The sequence below is a fragment of the Pezoporus occidentalis genome, unplaced genomic scaffold (genome assembly GCF_034315485.1).
Source record: "Pezoporus occidentalis ecotype Australia unplaced genomic scaffold, CSIRO_AGI_Poc_V1 ctg131, whole genome shotgun sequence".
In the NCBI taxonomy this organism is placed as follows: domain Eukaryota; kingdom Metazoa; phylum Chordata; class Aves; order Psittaciformes; family Psittacidae; genus Pezoporus; species Pezoporus occidentalis.
The window spans coordinates 735,297-753,371 of record NW_026913115.1 but is presented as its reverse complement, the minus strand read 5'-3'; the positions used below and the strand labels follow the sequence as shown (position 1 = coordinate 753,371).

At 42.3% G+C, this 18,075-nt stretch overlaps 2 protein-coding genes and 1 long non-coding RNA gene across 3 annotated transcripts in view; 1 reads left to right on the top strand and 2 right to left on the bottom strand.

The window, feature by feature from the left end:
- Positions 1–5,676: 5,676 nt before the first annotated feature.
- KCNJ11 (potassium inwardly rectifying channel subfamily J member 11) lies at positions 5,677–8,072 on the bottom strand. Its single transcript, XM_062608878.1, has one exon. The coding sequence runs from the start codon at positions 7,639–7,641 to the stop codon at positions 6,439–6,441; it is 1,203 nt and encodes a 400-aa protein (XP_062464862.1). The 5' UTR covers positions 7,642–8,072; the 3' UTR covers positions 5,677–6,438.
- Positions 8,072–15,468, top strand: LOC134158688 (uncharacterized). The gene is made up of 2 exons (XR_009962869.1): positions 8,072–8,119; positions 15,330–15,468. It is a non-coding gene; the product is annotated as an uncharacterized LOC134158688 (long non-coding RNA).
- Positions 14,087–18,075, bottom strand: part of ABCC8 (ATP binding cassette subfamily C member 8) — a 75,352-nt gene continuing 71,363 nt past the window's right edge. The window contains exons 38-39 of the mRNA XM_062608877.1: positions 17,807–17,869; positions 14,087–14,716 (exon numbers count right to left, since the gene is read on the bottom strand). Coding sequence (XP_062464861.1) covers positions 14,579–14,716; positions 17,807–17,869 — 201 coding nt within the window. The 3' untranslated portion in view covers positions 14,087–14,578. The remainder of the gene's footprint in view (positions 14,717–17,806; positions 17,870–18,075) is intronic.

Below are 18,075 nucleotides of genomic sequence, written 5' to 3'. Positions count from 1 at the left end.
CTCTTCTTCACCCATCCCATGAAAGAAGCAGTATCTTAGTAACTTTTTTTTCAAGTCTTGGAGTAGAGCTAAAAATGCTGGAAAAAATGCATCTGGCACAAAGGCAGGATACAGAAAATACTGTTTGCATTACTTCTATGCACTTACCAGGAGATAGCAAGAACTTAGACTTATTTAGGTTGGAAGAGACCTTAAGAAAATTTCTTCACCAAAACGGTAGTCAGGCATTGGAACAGGCTGCCCAGGGCAGTGGTGGAATCACTGTCCCCCAGTGTTCAAAAACCATATAGATGAGGCCCTTAGCAACATGGTTTAGTGATGGATTTGGCAGTCCTGGAGTAATGGTTGGGCTTGGTGATCTTAAAGGTCTTTTCCAACCTAGCTGATTCTATGATCATTGAATCTAGCCATAATATAGCACTACCTTCACCACTAAACCGTGTCCTTAAGTGCTATGCCTACATATCTTTTAAATATCTTCAGGGGTCAGCTGCCCATCCCATTAACCTAATGATGTCCATTCCTAAGAGGAAAATCCTGGTGCTAATGAACTCCCTGGCAAGCTCTCTTGGATCTAAAGCTCAGGATTGAACAGGGGGGCCTGATCTAAAGCTCACTGAAGCCAAGGACTCCTGCTGCTGGCATTGATGCTGTCAACCTTTGTGCTCAGCTCTGCCCAGGAATAACATTATTGTGACTATAACAGCATCAATGCTATTTGTACACTTTGTCCTCTGCTGGGCAGAGAAAGCATAAATGCAAAACAGTATGCAGGTATTTGCCACTTAAAACAGTCAATGAGTCAAGGCTAAGGAAGGAGAAGGCCAGCTCCCACCTCCTGTCATAGCACATAACAGCTGTATTCCTAGCTCAGGGCCTCACTGCTGTTACGGCAGCAGGGGCAGAGAGATGGGAAAGGATGGGGTGGGATGCTTGATGCCAGCTGCCAGAGCAGGCACCAGCACCTCTGAAGGGAGGAAAGAGAAAACACGTTCCTCTGTGAGGCCACTATTACAAAGCCTCTGGGCCCCCTCCAATCTGAATGAGATTGATTATTTAAGGCTACTCAGCTTTGCAGTAGGGGAGTGAGGTAGCAAACTTCTCATGGAGTTCCAACTGCATTTAAACTCAGTAAGTCTGGCACAAAGGTTGACAGGGCAAGAAGTGAAGAGGGGCTGTAGGTTATGATTTTTGAAAATTACTTTTAAACTGAGTCATTCCCCTGTGATGAGTCTTTAAAGTCCCACTATGTATTCAAATAGGGGCGTAAGCCAGGAAAACATGCAGCATATGATCCTCTCTCTGTAGGCACCCAGCAGTGCTAAGAGCAAGATGAAGGCAGGAGTATCTGCAGCCTCTCAAGAATGTCTTCTGCTCTTTTAATAGTTCTCCTTGGGAGGGTGTGGAGGTTTGTATCACATATCATTCTCCTGTTGCTGAATCAAAAATAGTGCAATGATTCATTTTTTACAGGCAGTGAGACAGTCACCAGCCACACCAAGCACATGTTCCACCACCTGCTCTGGTCCAGTTTACCCAGGGTCTGTTTCAACCACGGGTCCTCTCAACTCAAGCAGCAGTTTTGCTTGACCAAGGTCTGCAATGCTGATTAAATCCCTCTTTCTGCTGCAGTACATGCTTTCAGCAGGTTGGCAGATTATGTCCTTTGATCAAAAAATCCACTGAAATAAGTGGGATTTTTTCTGCTGCCTTCCAGGAACCTTGGGTCACAGCTGTTGGGTTTGAGAAGTCCACCTTGGAATTGGGAAGCTGTCCCTGGATGAATGCAGTGCCACCCGGGAGCATGTACTGCAAAGAGCATTGACTCTGCCTACTTTTAGTAGCAGAGAGAGAAACACCAGAGGCAGGAAGTTGTAACCGGGGAGCCTAAAATGCAGTGATTTTGAACCTTCTTTTCTCCTGAACCCTAACTTGAAGAGCTAAACCATTTTCCCTTCCACAGGGACCTGCAGAATGAACAACAGGGAATAATCTATGGTAGTTTATTAATATCCAGTTCCTAGGAATAGGTGTTTCCTTGCTCTGTACAAGGAATCCCTGTGAAAGTTGCAAGTTGGCAATTTCACAATAGATATTAGGCTTCCAATATCTGTTTTATTTTTGTATTTTATTTCCTAAAGCATTCTTGTGCTTTATCTCAAATCAAAACAATCTGTGCTAGCAGACCTACAATAATCACCTTTAGGGGTGACCAATATACAAAAAAAGAGTGGAAGAGGAAGGAAAACATAAACTTCCATTTTCAGTGAACTACTATTCATTAGATTGATATTCTTAACTATTAATAACTAACTAACCACTAGAATCATTTGCCACAGACCCCTCCTAACACTGATCGCAACAGGGCTGTGCTGTGACCTGTACCTTGCTCAACATGCAGCAATATTTATCCACTGGATTGAGCAATGCAAATCATGTCCAGCCCACAGTCTCGCTTTACAGGGCTGACTGAATTTTGACATTAACCCCACTGCTAATCTATGCTAGCACGTAAACCTTGGCCTTGTTAAAGACTTTTATGCCAGCCTCTCATATCTGCTTTTTAGGTCTCTGATCTCTCACCTCAGTATCGTCAGACCTCTACTGGTGCAAAGGGCTCTAAAAGAAAATAGTTTGTTACTTCTTGACATTGTCTTCCCACTGTGTCACTTGTGGATTTAAATACTGGGGTTTTTTGTCTCTCACCTTCTTTTGCCTTCATATGCAGCCTCTTGAGTTCACTTCTGGTTTGTATCCATTTTATAGGGACATTGTCCTACTGAAGTACACTGCTATAACCCTGTACTTATCATGTGCTTTGCGAGATAAAGAGACAAGGTCAAACCTTGTTATGCTCTATTTTGCATACATATGCCACTTGATTTCATTATGAAAAGCAACATGAAACTGATACTCCCAGTTGCTGTGTTCTCACCAGCAGTATTTTAAACTGTGGCATATAACTTAAGTGTTCTCCAGTCTCTATTTCTGATTATAAGCTCTGCGATCCTTCTGTCCATCCAAACAGCTTAACAAATTCCAGTTTGAATGTACTAAACAGTGTGGACTGAGTATAAACTGATAATGGCCTCCAGACTCTGAATCACATGAAAGAAATTCCCATGGACACGGCTGGTTACACCAGACCCTAAACTCAGCAATGGGTCACTACAAAACCTACAGCTTCCCACTTTTTGTGTCTACATCCTCCCCTCAGTCAGGGCAAGCTGCTGAGCAAGTAGCCTCCTACTTCCCTCACACCGGTTTCTGTGCAGAGCACATGTGGAGAGGTACTGGCAGTGGAAGTCATAGCACACTCCTCTAGCTGTTTGGCAGGATCCCAGGTGCGATACCACCCACCAAAAAGCAACGTAGGCTGAGAAAGAAAGTTCAAAAGCCCACTCACTTTGGACTTCAACTGTGGAAAATGCAGCGTTTGCTCATTGCTAAGAATGAGGACTTTTCTACATCAATTGATAGCACTGATGTCTTCTTCAGAACCTTCCTACAGAGAATGGGGGCGGTCAGCACAAGTACCACTTTAAGACAATTTCAGATATTTGCATTCCCAAATACTTTGTAAATGACAAAATAAAAGATCCTCACAAAGAAGTAATATCCCTAGGACAAAATAAATACACTTACTCTTCCTTGCTCTGCCCCCAGAATGCTTCTGAGTATTTTAAATGGTGAAAGGACAGAGGGATTTAAAATTACAAGAATCCTGAGATTCAAAATCACCAACACTTTGACTGACATAATCCACCACGGTGATTTTAATAGTACAAATCCTGCCTTCCTCATAATATTATGATGTCTATTTTTTTTTATTGCAAGACTGCAGAAAATTGGGCAGATACTTGTAAAAGAAGTAACAAAAGGTTGTCCTGAAAGCAGCCCAGTGAATACAAGCTGTTTCCTCCAGTCTTTCCCCTCCATCTCACAGTGAACAAATGGAATTTTCTACTTCTCTGTTGCACAGATTTCCCTTAAGGAAAAAGAGGCTTGCATCAGTTCCTGAAAATAGTTGCATGGTAGTGCTCCTGAAACTGCTTCACATTTGGGTCAAATCTTGAAAACAGCTTTAAAAAGCTACCAGAGCTGAAGAGGTTTTATGCGAGCACCTCAAGCTGTGTCTTGCACATTGAAATATGGCACTAAAGAGACTAGAGAGAAGCCAACGATTTCAAGTCACTGGAAAGCTAACTCTGTGACTCTAATAAGAATAGAGCAGTGGTATTGTGACAAGTGATAAAGAACAATGAACTTTCAAAGCGACAAAGGTGTCTAGGAAAGGCAAACAGCCCTACTGTAAGTGCCCCTCTGATAGGCAGTGGGAGATGCAACAGAAGCACTAAAAGGGAAATTTGGAAAAGAATGTGACAGTTAGGCTCAATCTTACAGAAGAAGTTAATTCATCAGAAGGATTTAATTATTCCCTATTATATAAAAAAAGGTGGTTTTATGATTACAAATGTAAAAATAGGCCTTTCCAAATTTTCTTTGCTGACTGCTTGTTAATGCTAGTTTGATTGTCTTTTCATTGTGAAGCATCACATTTTCAGAGCTGTTCACAGAATACTATTGGTGTATTGGGAATCTGAAATCTGAACAGGCATATATTCTTTTAACTCACAGTCTGATAATGCTGATACAGGTCTTCATAAACTGAAAAATATAAATATTGAAAATAGAACTACTATTTTATCATTTTAAAACAAACTTTGAATTTTTCCAAACATTATTTCATTTTATTATAGATGCCTGAACATTTTCCATAGTCAATATGGAAGTTTTTCACACTTTTGCATGAGTTTGGCATATTGTTACACTGACAAGGCATTCAAATATTTGCCATATTATTGCTAACACAAACCATTTAGGTGTATGCTGTGAACTATGCAACTTGATACTAGAAGCTCCTTAAACAAGTTGGAAGTAACTTGGTGCCTCTCTGCACAGCTTGTGAACAGGTGTTGGATCAAATCTGTAATGCTTATTTAGGTTTTATTTGGACGTTACCTTTTTTTACTTAAGTGGCAGTTTGCCCTGTTAATAGCACACTGCAGTTAATACTGCTACTATCTCCTAATAACCCTGCATAGAAATAAAATTGCTGACGTTACTAATATCCCCAGATAGCAGATTTGCAAGAGTATGTAAAGGGGAATCGCTCCTCTTGTCACTGAGGAACTGAGGGAGTAAACATGGCTCCTTCACTGTTGCTGGTAAATACCAGATCTTGCATTCCGCTAAAAACCAAGGCAGGCACTTGCTGCGTAGGGAGGTCAGGACGTAAATGGAAAGGGAATAGTTTCCTCAGCACGTGTACGTTTGGTGACAAAGCATCCCAGAAGCAACCACACCGTCTTACGCATCTCTCCTTTCCCTAAGCACAAGAACCTGGACTTCTTTTACAAACAGGAAAGGAGTGAAAGGTTTTGCCTACTGCACGCAGACAGAATTTCAGCATTCAGCACTGCCCTTTCATTTAAAGTATCTTTGTCTGTTCCCTAATTATCTAACAGTATTCACTCTGACCTAAGGGAGAGATTAGATTTTTTTTTTAATTGATTTTTTTTATTGAGATTCTATTGCCATGCGGCTCTGTGTGTGTGTGTGTGTGTGTGAAGTTGCTTCTCTTCTTTTAGAAATCAGAATACAGATTTTTTCCTATTTATAATTAATGACAGTTGTTTTATTAACCACTGCTCTTTCTAAAGGCAAAGCATTGTTTACCATCAGAAACGTACAGTCTAAAAAGGTATTCCTGAATGTTTTCTTTTGGAAGTGTACAGGGTTATAATATAAAAAAAGCAGATATTCAACTATATTTCATATTGCATCTGATAGGAGTGGCTCCATACAATATGGATGAAGCAAATCCAGCAGTTAATTTCTTTGAGACATAAAGAGCATAAAACACAGACATTTCCAGATCTGGTCTTGTATCATACATAACATTGCCTGACCCTTTTGTTATCATTAAAATCCAGCCTACTTTATTAATTATTCATATTTTATTTTGCTATATTGATTGTTCAAGTTAGAAAAAAACAGTTTAAAAGTACTGACTTCAGGACACTGCAAGACCCTAGGTACTGCAAACTCTGAGGATAAATATACATTTATTTTTTCAGAAAATATGTCATTACCTGCAGATGAATCAATGCAAAATGATCGTGCAATTAAATACAACAGTCTCAACTGAAATTTAAAGCTGCAGATCATGTTTTCCCTACTCCCAGTGCTGCTTGAAATCTCTCACACTTAAAAAAATAGAATTAGCTTTAGATTTATCCCACAATAAATAACACCAGAACATACCTTGTGCTACCAACCTGAATTAAAAAAAAAAGTAAGAGGCCACCTCAGTGTTTTGAGTTTATGGGATCTTTCAGACACAAAGCCCTAACAGAGTTTCCCAGTCAAAAGGCATCAGGAAGGCTCATCGCTTATGGTAAACTTGGGCTTTAGCTTCACAGACCTCTTCCTTATTGTGCCTTTAGGGGAAAACGGCATGGTATCCATAATGCTCTTGTCCTCCTCCAGCTGCCTAGCAGTGCATGAAGGGGTGGGCACTTTCACTGTGTTGCCAAATTTAGAGTAGTCCACAGAGTATCGCCCATCTTCCTCTGCCACAATGGGCACAAACCTTTGACCCCAGAGAATTTCATCTGCCAGGTAGGAGGTTCTGGCTTGAGTGGTGATGCCAGTGGTCTCCACCACCCCTTCCAAGATGACGATGATCTCCAGGTCCTCATGGTGGTGAAGGTTTACAGGGGAGATGTCGTAGAGGGGACTGTTTTTGTCTATCACGTGGTAGATAATGAGTGGGGAGACGAGGAAGATGCTGTTGCCCCCCACAGGGTTCTCCATCTGGATGTCTATCTGGTTGAGGGGCACCACCTCCCCCTCCAGGCTGGTGGTCTTCTTCACCACCTGCATGCGGATGGTGGCGCTGATGATCATGCTCTTCCGGAGGTCCCCCACCCGCAGCATGAAGCAGAGCTTGCCCTCCCGCAGGGCGATGACCGCGTGCTTGCTGAAGATGAGGGTCTCAGCTCGGCGGTGGGCTTGTGAGGTCTTCATGAAGATGCAGCCCAGCATGATGGCGTTGATCACCAGCCCCACGATGTTCTGCACAATCAGCACCAGGATGGCGGCGGGACACTCCTCCGTCACCATGCGTCCCCCAAAGCCAATCGTCACTTGCACCTCGATGGAGAAGAGGAAGGCAGAGGTGAAGGAGTGGATGCTGGTCACGCAGGGAACAAAGGTGGCCGGGGCCCCTTCTACCCCTTCCCTGGGGTCACGCTGCAGCCGGGTGCTGTGATCCAGGTCTCCGTGGGCGAAAGCGATGAGCCACCACACCATGCCGAAGAGCAACCAGCTGCAGAGGAAGGACATGGTGAAGATGAGCAGTGTGTGATGCCACTTGAGGTCTACCAAGGTGGTGAAGACGTCCTGGAGAAAGCGTCCCTGCTCCCGGATGTTTTTATGGGCCACGTTGCAGGCACCGTTCTTGCCCACAAAACGCGCCCGACGCTCCCGTGCGCGATACCGGGCATGATCCGGCACATCCTCCGCCAGCCGGGTCAGCACGTACTCCTCGGGGATGATCCCCTTCCTCGACAGCATGGCTGCCCGCCGCCGCCGCTCAGCGCCGCCCCATGCAGCCGCCGCTCTGCCGGGGGTGGGAGGGAAGGCACGGCGGGGGAAGCGGGGGACGGCAGCACGACGGGGCCGAGCGGGCGCACGGCGCCGCTGCAGCCCCCGCGGTATGCGGGCAGAGCGGCGCGGCGGCCGCCAGGCGGCGCCGCCGAGGTACGAGTCGGCGGTCGGGAAGCGGCGTGGGGAGCAGGGCTCGGCCTCTGCCGGGCCGCGGTGTTGCGGGCCCCGAGGCCGTGGCGGTCCCTCGGCGAGCCCCTAGCGGAGGGACGGGGACTGAGGCGCTCCTGCGCGCCTGTGTGCGGAGGAGCCGCGCGCACCGCCGCGTAACGGTCGTTGAGCGACGGTGGCAACGGAAGGCGGTTAAAAACCGTCTCCGTGAAGGGAAGGGAAGGGCAGGGCAGGGGGGATCCGAGTCCCGGATTGCTCCCCGGTGAGCGCGGGGTGCGTTGGTCACCTCTTTACCTCAGTGGTGGTGTGGGTGCGGGGCTTTTCATTCTTTTAATTATTATTTTTTTCCCCTGAGGAAGGGGGAGGGCTGGCTTCGGCCGCGGTTTCTGTGTTTGTCCCAGGATGGGTTTCCTGGCAGTACCTGGATTCCTTCCGTTAACGGTGGCTGCTTTGTGGGATGATGTGGTTTCACCACACACAGGTTGGGCAATTGTTCTGTGACACAGAAAACAAAATAGGACTGGGTTGGCTTTCAATGGAAAAAAAATCCTGAAATTCACCTGCACATCTGTCTTTCTGGGAGTGCGGGAAAAGCGTTTGTCTGATGAGCCTGGCAGGCAGTGGGAGGAAATTTGCCTGAAGAGGCCAAGTCCAGGATGTGTGGTTAATCAGAGAACTGTAACTAAAGGGTCTCAATCCAGCTCATAAAATTTGCAGGAGTTATTTAGGTTTGACCAAGGAAGGATTTTTCCTACAGAAGGAGCTCGTGAAACGTGAGTTCTGGCTGCCTGGGAGAATGTCTGCTGTGCAGATAGCAGTACAGGTTGCAAAAGAATGGTCTGTCGGCAGATGGTTAACCCGCACTGGCAAAAACGTCCAGACAGACATCAAAATCGCCAGCGAAAGGGGACAGGGAGGTAGGAAACCTGTGTGTGGCAGTGTGATGTCTCTGTGTGCTTACGTACACGTGCATGTGGAGGTATCTGTGGGACAAGGTGTATTATTTAAAAACACTGCTCCACTTTTAAATAGCAATATTCTCATTCATGTGTTTACCTACTCTGATTTAAATATTTTGGGTTTATTTCAGTTTAGGCACCAACACTGTAGAATTGCTAAGCCATCCTGGGATATTCCGGATAAGAGGTTTTTATTTACTACCAGTGGATTCACAATTACATTTTTCTAATTGTATGCGTCCATGGACTTTCTCTTCAGTTTTGGCTATGAATGCTTTGGTACACACTATAAGCAGTTATTGGCATTGATTGCCTGGGCAAGGCAATTGCACAGTTGATGGTTGGGAGCCAGCCAGTTGGGGTTGAATCAACATTCACCACCTACAGCTACTTACAGTGGCCCACATAGGGACTTCAGAACAGTAGTTTTAAGTAATCACTATCTGATCTCTCTGAGCACTTGTTGTAAGTCTTATAATTAAATGATCACTATTACTTTAGACTATTGCTACTTTTTATATATGAAGAGTTATGTGTCCTTGGACACATTCATTACTTGCAGAGGGGTCAGTTTCCCAATACTACATGCCGCTTCTTGTTCTGGGTCATCTTTCTTGCCACTTTGATAAATAAAATTAAGATAACAACAAGATGCCCTGCTGAGCTTAGCCAAAGATATTTTTCCTTTTTCTGTATTACTTTGTGAGCTAGACATTTTTTGTGTACTTGCTGTGAATGTCACCTACACCTACACTTAAAGTATATGATTTATATATATAACTTTAAAAAAATGTATTTTTTTTTACTTTTTTCCCTAAACATTTAAAAACCCACAAATGTCTGAAGAAATTTGAAGATTTCCTTGTCAGAAGTGTGGTTTTCCAGCTGATGGCAGCTCATAGTTACTTCCATCATTTTGAAGTGAGCATGAAGAGGCTCTATAACACCGTTGCAGTTCATAAGTAGCATTTCACACAGTTTTGCAGAGATGCACGTAAGTGTTCAAGAGGCAGTCAGGTCTTTCTGGCCATTTCTTCCTCTTTTTCTAATCGTTATTTTATTCTATACCTTTTCCTCCAGAGGGCGGTAACTACGTGGATGTGGAATGAAAAAACCTGTGTTGGGCAGGAGTGTTTTAAAGGGAAAGGTAAATTGCTTCATAGTCTGGTGCTAGCCCTGATGCATGGAGCCTACTACAACAAGGGGTGTTTCCTGAACAGTCACCACGCTGGCTTTAGGAATCCTGAACTCTGTAAGTCTAGAAGGGTGTTCCCTTGTTTCCACTTCTGTTCTTTTTTGGGACTGTCATTTGCCACTTCTTTTTCTTCACCTCTGAGCACTTATTTGCTGAGATAGGGCAGCAAAGCAAGTGGCTTCAGCTGAGGAATTTCTAGAGCGGAATTAAAACAAGCCCTGTCTTTGTGGATCAAGTAACAGATACTTAATAAAAAAAAGTGACAGATCTTCTGAGTGAGCCAACATATTTGTGTTAAGAGCTGCTGAACAAATTGGGCTCACGGGAATGAACAATCCCACTCTGTAGTATAGAATCTTGGAGGGTAACTTTTTCCACCCACAAAATAGGTTTTACATTTGAATACTCCCCTCTGCTCCAATTTATCCAAACTTTCATGGCTATCAAATAAGATACTGCTGTAAATTAAATTAAAATTTAGTTGGCACTGTGGTATTACTCTGCCTTTAGAAGCAGACCTTTCTTTCAAAGGCTGTGCAGTGTTAACCTAACATGAATTAAGCCTCACAAATCACCATTCTGTGAGGGTGGGTAAACAGAAGAAAAGAGATCCAAGCTGGTTATGCAAAGCCAGAGGGGAAGGCATGAGAAGAGCTAGTAAGAGGGCTAATGTAGCAGGCATGCTGTGTTCTCTCAGAAATAAGTAGAAGAGGATGAAATAGCCACACTAAGACAAGGGAATAAATGCTATAAAGGTTTTTGTATAACAGGTGCATTTGTAGAAAGAAAGAAAAAAAATAAATTAAAATAGACCCAGGTTGCGTCTCCACAGGCAGCCTATCCCACTAACACCTTTGGGACCCAGCCAAGACACATCCCAGAGGAGAAATGAAAGTCTGGACATGGCAGCTCCCCTCAGCAGCTTCACATGGCTGCTCTGGAGCTGTCTTGCACCCATTTTAGTACAGCATTTTCACAGTATCACAGTATGCTAGAGATTGGAAGGGACCTCAAAAGATCATCTAGTCCAATCCCCCTGCCAGAGCAGGAACACCTAGATAATGTTACACAGGAATGTGTCCAGGCGGGTTTTGAATGTCTGCAGGGAAGGAGACTCCACAACCTCCCTGGGCAGCCTGTTCCAGTGTTCCGTCACCCTCACTGAGAAGAAGTTTCTTCTCAAGTTTAAGTGGAACCTCTTGTGTTCCAGTTTGTACCCATTACCCCTTGTCCTATCATTGTTTGCCACTGAGTAGAGCCTGGCTCCATCCTCGTGACACTCCCCCTTTATATATTTATATACACTAATAAGGTCACCCCTCAGTCTCCTCTTCTCTAAACTATAGAGACCCAGCTCCCTCAGTCTTTCCTCATAAGGGAGATGTTCCACTCCCTTAATCATCTTAGTTGCCCTGCGCTGGACTCTCTCCAGCAGCTCCCTGTCCTTCTTGAACTGAGGGGCCCAGAACTGGACACAATATTCCAGATGCGGTCTCACCAGGGCAGAGTAGAGGGGAAGGAGGACCTCTCTCGACCTACTAACCACCGCCCTTCTAATACACCCCAGGATGCCATTGGCCTTCTTGGCCACAAGGGCACAGTGTTGGCTCATGGTCATCCTGTCGTCCACTAGGACCCCCAGGTCCCTCTCCCCTACACTGCTCTCTAACAGGTCGTTTCCCAACCTATACTGGAACCTGGGGTTGTTCCTGCCCAGATGAAGGACTCTACACTTTCCCTTGTTATATTTCATCCAGTTATTCCCTGCCCAACTCTCCAGCCTGTCCAGGTCTCACTGGATGGCAGCACAGCCTTCTGGTGTGTCAGCCACTCCTCCCAGCTTAGTGTCATCAGCAGACTTGCTGATAGTACACTCAATTCCCTCATCTAAATCACTGATGAATATATTAAATAATACTGGTCCCAGTACTGACCCTTGAGGCACTCCACTAGTTACAGGCCTCCAACTAGACTCAGCCCCATAGACTACAACTCTGGCTTCTCTCCTTCAGCCAGTTCACAGTCCACCTCACTACCTGATCATCCAGACCACACTTCCTCAATTTAGCTGCGAGGATGCTGTGGGAGACTGTGTCAAATGCTTTGCTGAGTAATGCTTCATTGCCATGCAAAATACATTTGTGAACCTGATTTAATGACTTCTGGACCGTCTTCCTCAAGGTAACAGCTTTAATGACTCAGATAATGGGTGTGAGCCTCCCAGCATGGAACAATTTTCTTGGATACTGCGTCTGGTTATGGTGAAACTCTAACCCTTTGGAGTTAGGGGGCAGGAACTCCCTGGGACTTGGCCCCATGTAAAGCAGACTAGATAAAACATGCTGAGGAAATGTGAAGTGTATTCTGTCCAAGTGGCGGCTAAGAGGCCTCCCTGTTCACGCATGCTTACCCAGCAGTGTAGTACCATTCAAAAGATACATAATTGGTGGGTATGACCCAACTCTTCCTACCCTCCTGCAATGCTGCTTTGTGAAATACAAGCCCCACAGATGATGGAAATGTATGGCACTTGTACTTTGTGTTCTTATTTATTAATACCTCAAGATATAATGCTGTTGTCTTAGTGACATGCTGTGTCCTTTACTCCCTTGCATTACTATCCAGGTAAGATTGTCAGAGGCTTGTGGAAGAGCAGCTAGTCCAAATTGCAGTGTCAAATTCCAGGCACTATATTAAAAGCATATGAAAATTCACTTTATCTTCCACAGATGGTTGCAAAGCTTCTGAAAATCTCTCTTTGCAGCATGAGTTTGAGATGTTCTGTAGGGTGGTGGTCTCCCTAAGTTTTTACAGAATGAGATCTTGCCTTAGACCAGTACTGGGCATCTAGGAGACAAGCATGCATATTAGCTGTAGTAGAAACCTGTACGTTGACTGAGCTCTTCTGCTACCCTGGAAGGATAGTCACCTATCTCTCATCTCTTCCCTCTTAGTCCTAATGTGTCCCTTGTATCGCAGTGTGAAAACACACCAATAGTTTTGCAGCTGTTTTTTCTTTGACACTACCAAGCAAATGAGTCCCTGGAGGAGTTACCTCCCAGCTGCATCTTCTCTTTCTTCATTTGCAGCAGGCAGTGACAGAAGTCATGCATTTTATCTGCATAACTGTATTCTATCTCCCTCCTTTTATCGCTGTTCATCCTATACTCTCCTGCTGGTTCTCAGGCTGCGGTTTAATGCCCTTAGGTATTACAGAAATAATAGCAGGCAGATGCTGCAAATACTGTGCTCTGGAATTGATAGCACTACTTAAACAGCAGTAACAGTTCTTCAGTTTTCATAGTTTCAGCACTAGAAGTAATGCATTAAAAATACCATGTATCCCGTGAGAACACTGAGGCATATTTTTTTTTTTAAAATAAAGCATTCAAAAACCAGATTCCAAATTAATTGAGCAGGCTAAAGGAGAAAAAAAACAACAAATGATTTTTCCCAAGTGCTAGGAATTCTTCAAAATGGGAAAAAGGACAAAAATGGATGTAAAGCCAAAGTTGCCATAAAAAGAGTAATAGCAAAAAATTCATTGTAGCCTTCCATTGGGTTATTGACATTCTAACCTCTTAATAATTAGTAAATCCTGGAATGACTGTCACAATGAATCAAGAGGGCAGGGATAAGTAGCCGTCTAGCCAAATTAGGATAATTTTGGTACTTACAAGCTATCTTAGTAAGTATCCATGATTTATTGGTAAGTGCAACAGTGGGTGAAATATATGAAACTAGGAGAGGATGAGTCAAGCTTACATGGCTCCGAGACATAGTGAACGATTTAATACAGTTTATTTACCAGACTTGGAGGGATGATTTCCAGGTGAATTGGTACATCTGCACTGGTCTGGAAACAGTGGACATTAAGCAGTGATACTTTATCACAGCCTGCCTGCTCTTAGCTTCTTCACAGTTTGGGAGCCAGTCAGGCTCAATCTCATTTGGAATCACTATAATATTATTCAGTGGGGGTAGAAGTGAAGTAGCCTAAGAAAGACTAAAGGAATTGGATTGTGATTAATTGCTAAATGGTATTAAAGGAGAGACCATCAGACACAGGCACTACCAGTAAACCACAATGTAACTTTTTTAAAATAGATTTTATATTTAGATATTAAAGCTTTACAGAGTCATATGATTAAAAGAGATACAAGCTTTTTAGAAATACCTTTGGTATACAATTTTTCTGTCTGCATTTAGTCAGTCATAAGCGTTATCTACAGTAGGGCTATCACACATAAAAAATAACATGTTAATAAAATGGCAGGAGAAGTTTAAGATTTACATAAAAACTCGATGTTGGCTATGCTTGTTTGATGTGCATCCTGTCATATTTCACCCATGTAGGTTTTTTCCAACCATATTTCATGGTGCTTTGGTGCCAAATAAAAACAAGAGTAGTATGCAAAAAAAAGGAAAGTAGATGGGTAATTCATTAATACTTCAGATGGAGAAAATTGGCTCATTTTATTAAAAAAGGAAAACCTCAATTATGAAATAGTATTTATTTACAGGTATTTTACATTTTTAGAAAATAATACAATTGTACTTTAAAATGCTTCATTATTTTTTATTACTTATCTGCTTGTACAAAAGAAGCAAAGACACTGTCTTCTTGTTCTAGCAGAACTTCAGGCTTGTCATATTCCAAAATAACCCCTCTCTTCATTACAATAACCAAATCCGCATTGAGGATCGTGTGCACTCGGTGCTGAAAAACGAATAAACAAAATACCAGTTCAGTGTTTCTATGAAATATATTCTAGGATAAGAGAGAATTCCAGAAATTAATTTTCCTATCACGTTCAGTTAAGGCTACTTGTCATCCTTATTTACTGTGCAGCTGCTGCAGAGCATTACACACCAAGAGCCACATGAATATTCAAGTGCCTAAACTGCACACAGGTACTTGGCTATGAAGATTCATATTGGTTCAGACTACAGTGTCCCTAGCCCAAAGTTCTTCCATCAAACATTGCCACAAGGAGGTAGCCAGGAAGAGTGGGCAAGTGCAGTACTGCACAAGGGTACTCTCCCAGGCCTGGACTACATCTGGGTCAGAGTGGTTCCTGAGCTTGGTGTAGTTTGTCCATTTGTAAAACTGACTACAATCTCTTTAAGACCTTTCCCACATCTCTCTTGAGCTTTCAGAAACATTTTGCATCCTCATCCTTTGGAAAAGATTTTTTCAGGTTTGGTCCCCACTGCACGAATATCTCATTTTGTATGCTCTGGGCCTCGCTGCTCAGAGCTTCACTTGATGCCCCTTGCCTCATGATTTTGCAGACCTCTCTCACATGTCCTTACATTGTCCTTTCAGGCAGAAGAAAACTAGCCTGCTCAGCTGCTCTCCCCTTAAGGAGCAGTTCCCCACCTCTGATCATCTTGTTCTTTGCAACATTTTTCAGTTGTAATGTATCGTTCTGGGGATGAGGAGACTGGAACTACATGCATTATTCAAGGTATGTGTGAACTATAGACTTACACAGTGGTATGATGTTTTCGTTCTTCTCTACCCTTTTTCTAATAAGCCCTAGCATTTAACTATTTTATTAGGAAGAAACCTCCCCATTTTTTTTTTTTCCACAGTTAAAATAATTAATTCAGCTTTTCTGCAATACCTTTATCTTTCCTGAGCATTCTTTTCAGGTACTGATCATCAAATAGCCCTATAAATTGACAGACTTCTTGCTCCCAGTGTGTTTTAGGGATTCATGGATTTGCTATTAGCTATGATGGCTTCCAGAAGCTGGTCTTATACTTTATTTTTTGGCCTGCCTTGTTGCATTTTCACATGTAACATGCCAGAGCTTATTATCATTTCTATTTTCTTTATTTGGCTATGACTTCAGCTTTTACAAGAATGCCTTCTTCTTTCTAATAATCTTTTTTCATTTCTTTAGCCACACCAGCTTCTTTCTATCCTAACAAATAGCATGCACTGGCTGTGGGATTTCTGAATAAAATCCAAATCCTTCTGTAATTGCCATGATCCATGACAGATTCAGTTTTCCTTGCTGCTTCTTTTAGCTTTTTTTCCCTACCATTTTTTGGTATTTTTTTTTTTAGAAAGCTCTCTCATTTTTTGAGAATTCCACTTTTAACATGTAAAATCCAACTGCACCAGATTTTTGAGTCTGCATTACTTTTGCAGGGATATTTAATCTTAGAATACTATGTACCCTGTTACCTATTCACCCTTCACCCGTAAGGTTTCTAACAAGATCTTGGGCACTTTCAGTACCAAAACAACTCTTGCATTTCCTTCTGTGTCTTCCTAGCCAGATGTTCCATAAAAATAATCACTGATAGCATCTACAAATCTCATCTCTGCTGCAGTCCTTCTGTGACATCTATTCAGTCTACAAGAGGGGGGAGGGGACTGAAATATCACAATCCAGCTGTACTTGCTGCCCTGGTTTTCTGATCTCTTTCAGTATAACACAATCATTGCTGCCATCCTGATAAAAAGTAACACAGATGATAATATAGACACAATACTGTACTCTTTCCATTCTTATTCTTCCTAAGCACAAACAAGTAATATATGGCTTTCTCTGAAGAAAAAACAAAAAACAAAAAAAAACACCCCACACAGAATCAAACAAACCACAAAAAAAAAAACCAACAACCCAAACACAACCCAAACCAAACAAAATAAAAATACACACACAAAAAGCCAAAACTACTACTAAACCCCACCCCACCCAAAATCCCCCATGTTATGTTTCTACTACAGAATACTTTGAATACAAATCCACCTGCACTAAACCACTTTTACATTTGGAAGTATAAACATTCAAAGTAAGTTTATTCCAAAGTGCTGTTTGTCTGAACTGGGCAATTTAAAATTCGCTCAGTCTTTCACTAAGAGAGTGGAAGACCAATAAAGCTTTCTCAGCCTATCCCCAAACAAACAGAAAAAGATACATAAATGCAGATGCAGTGCAACTCAGAATTTTCATGCAGAGAAATCAGGAAATTTCATGTTTATGATTCCCTTGCTTTTTTTGTAATGACACACAGAATGGATACCATAAGATAAACAGGTTTTTCTATTACACGTTTGCTAGGTAAAAATAAAAAGATGCTCTAAGATTCTTGAGCATAGGTTTTCTGACTTGTGTTTAATTTTTAAATGTTAAGAAGCATAATGACTTTATTTTGCCTTCCTGAAATATGTGTATTTTTAGAAACAGAGGACTGAAAGGTATGTATTGCTTCTGACATTTCTGTTGAGTCAGCTACTTTGATTCAGGTCAAATCTCTTTCATAAACAATTTTTCAATAGATGCTCAAGATCATTGTATAATCACTTCAAGAATATGCAAGCTTGAATTCAGTGACTGTCAACAGGGATGAAATATTTATTTTTAAAGGTTAGGAGGATTCTATTTTTTTAAAATTCTGAAACACAATTGCTTTTTCCAGTGGCAGAACTATCACATAATTTTACTTGTCCTTAGTTACATGATTATTGCAGCTTGATGAAACTTCTTCAGATTTCACAGTAGTCAAAGTCACATTATAATTTAAATTAGCCTAAAACAGGTAACAGAAAATAGACTGCATACTTGGATTACATGCACTTGCAGGCAGTTGGACTTAGCTTCACACAGCCCGTGACAGAAGCTGTTATGTTTTTAATAATGCAGTTTAAAATGGAAGATAAAGCTTAAAATTAAACACAGTTAAAAAAAAAAAAGCCAAATTAACACATTTATTAACATTGATAAGAATTGACCAATATGGCATTTCTGATTCTTGTTTGCATTAGAACAGCAGCAGAGACTGTACTTACTGCTATTGTAACCACAGTACGGTCAGCAAATGCAGTCATGACTACCTTCTGGAGTATGTTCTCCTGTGTAAACAAAAACATTTGTTGCTTTTCAAACAACAGAAGTCACATGGTAGTCACACAGACACTAAAAGTAACCACTGATTATTCTGTGCTTTTATTGATCCTACATTGCAGAAATGAAAAATTAACTACATGCCAGAACTAAGTCAGAGCCTGGTCTCCAGTTAGCCCTGCTTGCTCCTGCCACCCCCACTGCCTCTGGGCTT